This window comes from Electrona antarctica, assembly GCF_951216825.1.
Source record: "Electrona antarctica genome assembly, chromosome: 10".
Taxonomy (NCBI): domain Eukaryota; kingdom Metazoa; phylum Chordata; class Actinopteri; order Myctophiformes; family Myctophidae; genus Electrona; species Electrona antarctica.
In genome coordinates this window covers 39,595,703-39,605,416 of record NC_136791.1, presented here as the reverse complement: position 1 = coordinate 39,605,416, position 9,714 = coordinate 39,595,703, and the positions used below count along the sequence as shown (strand labels likewise).

At 39.6% G+C, this 9,714-nt stretch overlaps 2 protein-coding genes across 2 annotated transcripts in view; one reads left to right on the top strand and one right to left on the bottom strand.

Moving 5' to 3' along the window:
* The first annotated feature begins 27 nt into the window (after positions 1-27).
* On the top strand, positions 28-2,921 carry pno1 (partner of NOB1 homolog). The gene is made up of 7 exons (XM_079513308.1): positions 28-354; positions 912-1,061; positions 1,790-1,873; positions 1,988-2,048; positions 2,165-2,282; positions 2,399-2,469; positions 2,582-2,921. Exons 1-7 carry the CDS (start codon positions 148-150, stop codon positions 2,647-2,649), a joined length of 759 nt encoding a protein of 252 aa, XP_079369434.1. The 5' UTR covers positions 28-147; the 3' UTR covers positions 2,650-2,921.
* Positions 2,922-3,675: 754 nt separating this feature from the next.
* LOC306930677 (calcineurin subunit B type 1) overlaps positions 3,676-9,714 on the bottom strand; it is a 36,617-nt gene continuing 30,578 nt past the window's right edge. The window contains exon 6 of the mRNA XM_079511768.1: positions 3,676-6,087. Within this exon, the coding sequence (XP_079367894.1) occupies positions 6,040-6,087 (48 nt within the window). The 3' untranslated portion in view covers positions 3,676-6,039. The remainder of the gene's footprint in view (positions 6,088-9,714) is intronic.

The following is a 9,714-nucleotide window of genomic DNA, read 5'->3' as shown; positions in this document are numbered from 1 at the left end:
CTTTTTTAATATTTTGTTATATGTCAGGCGAATGTTAAGTTGCTTCTTAGGGTCCTTTTCATTGCACGAGGACAACATCGAACATCCTATCCATCCCGTGTTTAGAAGTTGGTCTGTTAATTTAGCTCTTTTTTCGTGGATCTAATCATGGACACGGATAATAATTCAGCCCCTCAGATCACCTTCCCTGATGTCAGTGAAAGTGCAACGGAAGATGCTACAGATTTCGTACAAGTGAAGTCTAAAAAGAGCCACAAACGAAAACGTGAACAAGATGGAGTGGGAATGGAGGCAGAAGACTCCGTGGCGATCAAGCGGCCGCAGTTTCCACCTATTTCGGGCGATCAGTTAAAGGTAATGGAATAAAATGTTTTATTTTATATTGTTGGCCTGTGGCTTTTAGTATTATAATTATTATGATGATGATCTATACACACTAAATGTGTGACCCACGTTGGCTCTGTCAGCTGGCGAGCGTGTTGCGCTTGCGCAATAGACTATAGCTAGTTTGCTGACATCACAATTTTTATTGATTGAATACTTTGTGATGTGTGCACTGTGCAACATGACAACTGTTTTAAAGTATTGTACAGTAACAACTAAAGTCTCTTTAATGTTTATGTTGTAATATTACTACAAAACAATCTAAAATAAAGGGATTTAAGATCATTAAAGCTGGGCTGTTGCCTGAGTCCAATGCATTTCTGCCTACTTCCGGTCCAGGACTTGTCCCAGTTGGTTGTCCCCATTCTCAATAGAAGTATGTAGGACTGGCCCCATGAAGTGAACGCAGTTCTTCGTAACTCTGTCTATATCTAAGGCTCTGTTTGACACATCAAATGTGAACATTTTACATGTACTGGTCAGCTTTGACAGATAATGCGAACTTGTACTTTTCATCTTTGTTCCAGGGTGGAGTAGATGAGTTGCGTAAAATCCCTGTCCCACCTCACAGATACACACCACTGAAGGAGAACTGGATGAAGATATTCACCCCCATTGTAGAGAACCTACAGCTTCAAGTTAGATTCAACCTGAAAAGCAGGAATGTTGAAATTAAAGTAAGTTATACATTCACGTTTAAATCTACACATGCATAACCTCTTAAACCCTCTATGTTTGTTGACCAGTGCCCCCTGGTTGTATGCCATTCTTATTCCCCTAAGCCTGGTACCGAGGCTACTCTACCCCAGGGGTTTTATAGGTTTTATTTTCTACAGAAATGTAACCACTTAAACCCTCAATACTTGACATTTGGTTCGACTCTTATTGGTCTGCTCTTTTTTCCCCGTACACCAAAGTTCTGGCAGAAAATGTAAATTTAGTTCCACAAGTAAAGGAGCAGATTGTGGCATTCACAGCAGCACTAAATGTATTTAAACTTCCTTCAACAAACGCATTACAAGATAAAGGGCACATAAATCGACAGGTGCGTTGTGGTTGTTGTTGTGTGTTGTGCAGGGACAAATTAGCCATTGGGCAAGTGGGGCCGTGGCCCAGGTGCTCGTGGCTCTCACCGTGAGGTACTAGGTTTGACACCCTGAAATGGGCTCCTGGAGTCCTTATTTGGCCATTGATTTAGTTAAATTTAGGTCAAAAAGGTGATGATCCGTCCCTGGTGTTAATGGAGTAATTGTAATCACATTCACAGTCAATTTGTGTGCCCCATAAATATGGGCTTATTGAAGGACGTTTGTACATGTGTTCGATAGGTCGATAACAGATAACACATGAACGTGTGTGATGCATTTTGATGATGTGCTCATGTGTATAAAATGTCCTCCTTCAGACATGCAAAGAGACACAGGACATCGCTTCACTCACAAGAGCTGCGGATTTCGTCAAGGCGTTTATACTAGGCTTCCAGGTTGAGGTATGTAGAATGCCAATCATGTGTTTAAGTAAAGCAAATGTCTAGTTGTTTATTTACCCCCATCCGATTCTGACTTTATCCCTTTCTATCAATCTATCGCTCCCATCTCCCTAGGATGCTCTGGCACTCATCAGATTAGATGAGCTTTTCCTAGAATCCTTCATGGTCACAGACGGTAAGAGGAGCACCCTTTTACTCCATATTGTAAATTCTCCTTCGATCCCCGTTTCAAGGTCATTTTTGGCATGCGCTCATTGTCTAAGTGTTTTCTCATGCTGGCTGTCTTGGCAGTGAAACCGCTGAAGGGAGACCACTTATCCCGAGCCATCGGAAGGATAGCTGGGAAGGGCGGAAAAACCAGATTCACCATCGAAAATGTCACAAAGACTCGCATTGTGCTGGCAGACCAGTGAGTGGCTCTCCTGAGTTTAAAGAGGGGGTGGAAAGTAAAATGGCTCCATATCCTATGGAAGTGATGAAGTTGTTTTAAAATAATATATATACTTTCCCTTATTCATTCAACAGAAAAGTACACATATTAGGATCTTTTCAGAACATCAAGATGGCCCGCACAGCGATATGCAATCTAATCTTAGGTAAGTGGGATACTAACACTTTCTTAATTAATGGACATACTATACGTACTTCTGCGTAAAAGTCTAATGCGTGAAAAGACAGGAAATTATCTTTGAACTCTTCTTCCCACAGGAAGTCCACCATCAAAGGTCTACGGCAACATCAGGGCAGTGGCCAGCAGGTCTGCAGACAGATTCTGAAATGTCTGCTCCCCCTCATGGGCTGATGGATCCAGGTTGTTCTGTGTGGTTGGCCATAGCCAACACCATGAATGGTTTCTGTGCCTTGGTGTGGACTAGCCTTTTACAGGTTCTTCTACAATAGTAGCATCTATTTTGTTGCAGATGGACCTCGCATTATCCGTTTGTTGGGATACGCAGTTCCAAATTAAGATGCATCATTTTCACAAATGTTAATTATATACCGTACATTACAATGTGAATTCCTGTAAATAAATATTTCAGCCCCACTACTCAAATTGTGGATACATTTAATTTTCAACTTGTACATTTTCTGACTTATTGTAATGTTAAAGCACATTAACACAGAGCAAAAATAAAAATGCTTGAACTGCGATTGGAAAAACAAACCCAATATTCATGCTCAATTGTTCCAGGTTTTCAGAAGGGGACATACCAGTTTCCAGTTCAGTAAACTTTCCTTTGATTGGCTCTGCAGCTGTATTGAACCAGAAACGCCTCCATGTTTCTGGTTGAACTTGCATCAAAGAAGGGTATGTCCCCTTCTGAAACCTGGAATTGCAGTTATTTACAGAGCAAAATCCCTCTGAATTGACACACAATTCCATGACTAAAGGGTGCGGTCACACCTAACCGCCTATGCAGCGGATTCTGCCAATGCTTTCAATGGGAACATTTGAGTGGTGCAACCACTCTTATAGGACAGCTATGCGTGTCCCTGTGTCAGAGCACGGAAATAGCATATTGTCACCACCAAGTGTCACTGTTGTGCAGCCTAACAGGCCAGGGAGGAGAGCTTGTACAGTAAAATACGTACAGCACAAGTACAGTACAGCACCACTCACTTCAGATTAGTCTTTATTTTTTTAAATCTGAATGGGAAGCCGCTCTTGGCAGAATCAAAGTTTGGTGTGACTGCACTGCACCCTAAACCTGCAATTGAAGCCTACTAGGTGGTGGAAATGAGGTGGTAAAGAACATTTAGACATGATCATGAAATGTTGAGTAATTGAGGAGGCCAATGTGTTCAACATTTTAAAGTTTTATTTAAATTTTTTAAATTTTCATACAGTATCAAGTTTCCAACAGTCCCACAGCATAAGATGCAGCATGCAGAAAAAGAAAAACAAAAGTTCTCAAACTTAATCATTTCAGATTTTCCCCCACACAAACTAAAGAGAACCCAAATAATCCTCAGAAAAGAAAAGCACTTACGAACTAAAGCGCGGTCTGAACTATACAGAGAACAGAGAGCCAGAACTGCTTTTAACAAATACTTATATACAAAAGAAAAAAAAACATCAATTTTTTTCCCCCTTTAAGCTGAGTACAGTGTGTGGCAGTTTGAGACAGGATCAGATATGCAACTTTACTGAAATAGAAGCATGTGGCTGACCCGGGTTAAAATACAAAAAAAGTTTACATGTAGTTCAGTTCATTTGGATTACCTCTCATAATATGTGTACATTTACCAAAGTTTGGCAACATCCATATCATATACCATTGAAATTCTTAAATATATTAACATCACCATCCATGTGTAAACAAGAGGATTATTTCAAAAAATTGATCTACATGCACAACGAAAAAATATATTTCCATGTCATGCAAGCACAGGGAGGCCCAAGCCGTGCAGAGCTTTGGGGTTGGGGGGAGGGGGGTGAGTTGGGGTAAGATAGGGCGCTCCGAATTCACATCTCTCACTAAAACACCTGTCCAAATCCAGTCGGTCTAAAAATAAAAAATGTCGTCCCAGTGCTATTTTATAGGAAGTATTTCCCCTTAAAAATGGACAGTTGTTAGAATTGTGAAATTCTAACCATTTACTATTGGTGTGTGTGAGAGAGAAAAAAGCAGAGGTGACCGTGACAGAAGCCAACTTTTGAAATGTACACGCTCAAAAGAAACTTAAAATATACAGTCTATCTCATTGCACATTGATCACGCAACGTATGTATTCTGTATTTCGTTCCGTTGCACTAAATTGAGGTGTCTGTGCTGTCCCACTCTATATGGAGAAAGGTACGTTTGTATTCAAGAAGGGCTCATGAGCAAACATGACCTAATATACACATATATTGGTTAAAAAAAACAATGCTGCCTGCAGATAAATCGCTGAATGTTAAGTTGCTATATACGTCGTACAGTATTTATGAATGTACCCTGTAATTTCAAGGGTTTTGTTCACAAATCTGTCTATCATTGTTCTCCTTGGTTCTTAGGCAAATCTCTAGCCTCTTTTCTTACAAATAATGAAAATGTACTGAAATTCATCTCATGAATTCACAGAGAATGATTAGTGAGAGGTGAGCCCATCTTTCGCACCGGGGATTGTCTTTCTGAATGCACACAGTTCAATGTAAAATGTGTCGTTGAGAGTAAACCATGTTATCAGTTTGCAGCCACAAATTTGTTTTGCAAAGATATCACTTTCTTGGCATTAATTAATCTATGTCATGACAGGAAATGAGAATAATCTCCAACATTATAAACATGTAGAAGTATAAATAAAACTATCACTCTTATTACAAAAAAGAAATGAATTACTTTGCTAAACGGAAGCTTTAACTTTATATGAAACCCAGACTGCTCTAATCCTAACTGCTCAAGTGGAAGCTAAAACAAAGGACCAAAACAAAAAAAAGTTGGAATATTTTAACATCTCTTGTGTAATGTGTCGCCGTGACAAGTGACCATGCAGATTTTTTGATGTGTCACAGACAATTTGTCAGACCGAACAAACTAAACGACAACAAAAAAGATAGCGATAATGACAGGTAATAACTTGCACTGGTTTTCTGGATATGTTCTGGTTGGCACTTCATACCCTACTTCCTAGTTGTATTGAAATCAAGTATCTTGACGTTAACACCTCCGCTAGCTACACATTTCCCCTGTCGAGCGACCCACAGATATACTGGTGTTTTTTTCTTCTTTATAAAAGACAAGAACAAAAATAAATATCAAAAATAACAATAAAAAAAGAAATAACGAAATATGAACAAGCCAACCAGCCTCTTCGCCATCTCCCTCCCTCATCCCCTCCATCCAGCCATTTATTTATCTCTATCCATCCGTCCAATTGGAGATGCTCTTACAATTGAGAAGCAGCTGTCCTTCAGTCTGTTATTGAGAGGATTACAGTTCAATAACACTTCAAAGTCGACTTCACGAGGCTTGTGGTTTTTGGAAGAAAAAACAAACAAGTGGCTTCAAAGAGAGAAGAGGAAGAGAGAGAGAGAGAGACAGACAGAGAGAGAGAGAGATAGAATACTTCCATTGAGTAACACAGAGAGCGTTTGCCAGACGTCTTGAGCAGATCCTCAGAGATGGAGAAGAAAGCGAGTGTTGAGGAAGAGTAGGGCCGGGATTTGCAAGCAGGAGGCGCGCTCACACGTCAACCACCATCTTTTTGTGTATATCGAGACCGCCAACCACCTGGTGGGAAGAGGCAAAGCATTATGTAGATTCAACACCACAAGATGGGTTACATATATGATCTGGTACAGTGCTAGCCTGGTTTCCAGCCCATAGACCCTGCCCACTCGACTGAGCGCACTGGCTCTCAGAGTCTGACAATCAGGCTAGTACAGTGCTACAGTAGTTTATATTATGATGTACAATATAGTCTGTATTAGGGTGTAACAACCACCCAGTTAAAACACTCAAGCCATGACAAGGTGGTCAACCATGTCTTTCACTAGTTGATCACAAGGGGCCTCCAAGTCATTGCTGTACAATTTCAAAGACTATTAATTTCATCCCAAACTGACTCACAGATGGTGTAACATATTTGAAATTGAAAGGTTAACATAACCATTTCACTTTCACCAAAGAAATTAACAGGAAACCTATTTCAGCATACTAGAGAGACAACTGTTCCCTTCTCACAGAGAACAGATAAAGATATCTGAACTTGTATCACCACCAGGTGGCTACAGTATTAAGACCAGGAAAGTCTATGTTGTTATACCTTTAAAACCAGGAAAGCATCTGTGTCATTTTAGATGTTGCTATGTAGTAGTATATATATATATCAATTTTTAATTCTAATCAAAAATAGAATATTTTCTGAAAACTTAGGTTAGAGTTTAGAAGGTGTTTTTAAAAAGAGGATCACACTCAGTCTTCACGTGGCCTTCAGTATATGCAAAAAATAAATAAAATAGTCTCCTGACTGGCACACAAAAGTGGGACCACATCACCCCTACAACTGGCCTCCGTTCATTGTTTCCAAGTCAGATTGATTTTAAAATGTACTTTTCATTTTACAGCCCTGAATGGACTAGCACCATGGAACCATTCTACCCCCTGGATGAGGCTTCTTACCGTGAACCCTTTTAAATCAAGATTCAAAACACACCCTGTCTCCTAACTGTTATCCATGTCTTCAACACCCCCTTTTATTTTCTACTTGCGTTATTGGATATTGGTTTAATTTTATGCTCTATAAACACTCACATTTTGACATCCTGTTATTGTCCGTTATATTATTTACACTGCTTTATCAATACAGCACTTGAGTCAACTGTTTTTACGTGCTTTATAAATAAAACTGATAAAGATTTATCATGTCTAGTCATAACTGCCAAGTCGGTCTTTATTAAAGCAGTCTTTAGAAGTTAGAATGGCCATGTCCTTGTGAATGCCCGATATTGCTGCTGTCCCTAATAATTATATCCTGTCTAGCGTTTCAGCAGAACAGCAAGACTATACAATTATGTTTTTATGTTTTTTTGCCTTTGATGACCATTAGTAAAATGGTTAATTTGATTTTATTTAGTTTAGACTTTAGAGATAAAACAATTAAAAAGCAACATGGCATTGGAACATGATTATTTACTGATTAAAAGACATGGCGTACATTCTTAGCAACACATGCTACCGCCAGGCAAACTGGCCAACAGTGAGCATATCACATCTCTTATATCATGAATTCCATGCTTATTTATCCATTATTCCAAGACGGTTGTTTTATATTTCCTTTGAGCACGGAACAATAGGATGAGTGGTGCAAGATTCAGAGCATTAGAAAGTCAATTTGGTAGACATTGTTGTGGTTGGCAATTTCTCTGAAACCATGTGACGTGTCTTGCATCCGGGTTTTGTCTGCAATCCTGTTTTTCTGTCATGTCCTCCATCTGGCGTAGTATACACACAAACAGACACACACACAGTCTAAGAGCATCTTTGTTGTTTTGGCCATTGAAGTTGTGATAATTAGGTTTGGGATCGGCCCAGAGAATGATGAATGCACTGTATGTATGCACTACACAGCAGTAACACATGAAGTACTATCAAACATGAAAAAATGATTCCACTCTGCTTCTGAGGCTACTACTAACCCTCTAAGTATTTTTACATTTCACAATTGTTATTTTTACACCTCTTTGTTTGTTGCCAATGCCATCTGATCCTCACACGCCATGATCAGACCTGGGGGTGCTTACAGCAAGGCGGTCTTAAATCATGTCACACACGCGTCCCTTGCATTTAAACCTTGAAGTGTTTGAACAGTGTTCCTTAACTGCCTTTGTTAAAGCATGTTCTTTTCAAGCCATCCTGAAAATACACTCCCGCAAGGACAAGAACATTTTTAGCTCAAGGCTCCAGAGATACAGCCGTCAAAATGTGGGCCCCTATCCCCGTCAAAGTTAGAAGCGAAAGGGTGCCTTTCATTTATGGAAATGTTTCAGACAAAGACGAGCTCCTGGCCTACAAGAGACGGTTATTATACGAATGATATATTGGGGCTGATATTTTCAACAAGGCCACATGAATCACATGTTCAGAGCCATTAGGGCTCTTGTCTGTCCGCAGACTATCTCCAGGCTGTTCTCTTCTCAACTCACTTCATTGCTTTACAGACATTTTTGATTCTTTCAAGTGAGAGTGGGCGGGCGGCCCATTCCTCTTGGTATTCTTTCCATATTGAGACAGTAAGGAAGCTGAGTGGGAGACGGCATGAAGGAGGCACATCACATGAAATGAAAACCTTAGGCGAGTTTGGGGAACATGTGGGTTTGGAGGCGGACGTCTTTAACCATTTCTGTCCTGCCTACACTTATTCGTACAATGAATAGTGACGAAAAGCTTGTAGATCTGCAATGTTTTGCCATTTGTGAACATTTTGAAATGTTTAGTGATGAAATAGCCAGCACACAATTAATGTCCTTTTCACATGGTTTTATTTATTTCTTACGGACATAAACAACAGATGTGTTTCAACCAAACAGGTCTGCCTGTTTGGTTGAAGTGAAAAAGGAAAAACGGTAGATAAAAGTTCAAATTATGAATCACCACTGCCAGTGACCAGAGATGACCATAACATACTTATACATTGTATGCTGGCTACTTCCTCACTTTCATGACATTATTGAGCTGTGCACTGCACCTTAAAGACTTTTATTTCATCTTCTGGAGTTATTTCATCAAAGCCTTCTGCTTTGCAGTCATTTCTCTCAAGTGCTATAACATCAACAGCCATGACACATGCCTGTTCTGACCGAGTCTAGTAGTATCATGCACAGTTTACTTTGTGACCATGACAAACTGATATTATGTACTGTATTAGAATATGAAATACGCTTTCTTCACCCTCCCAATGACTGATTGTGGGGGTTAGCAGAGATGGAGTACTTGTAGAGAGGCTGGGGAATTGGGAATTGGCTTTACTAAATTGGGACTTGAAGGGGAGAAAATGTTTTTCTTTTGTCTTGAAGGGGCATGTTTTGCACAATAACAGTCTTTTCATTGTGTCTGCCCACGATCTATGTGATTCATACAGTAGGCTACGTTTGTTTACCTCAGTCACTGATACTAAAATCTGATATTTTATTTTTTATTTTTTTCTATGAACCTGTGACCTTGACCCATACTGTTATAAAACGAAAATAAAATGATTTTGAAAAGAAAGAATATGAAATACGATCATTAATCACATCATTTGCTGAATATATTGCAGAGGTTATGAAAAAGATCCCACTCCTTTTGTGCTTGTTCTGCATGCAGTGAATACACAGTAGATGTTGACTGTCTGTATGGTGTAAAGGCAGCCATTTTCAG

Coding starts and splice junctions, on each gene's coding strand:
- pno1 (XM_079513308.1), top strand. CDS start 148: ATGGACACGGATAATAATTCAGCCCCTCAGATCACCTTCCCTGATGTC. Junction 355..911: donor TTTCGGGCGATCAGTTAAAG/GTAATGGAATAA, acceptor TCTTTGTTCCAG/GGTGGAGTAGATGAGTTGCG. Junction 1,874..1,987: donor TACTAGGCTTCCAGGTTGAG/GTATGTAGAATG, acceptor CCATCTCCCTAG/GATGCTCTGGCACTCATCAG.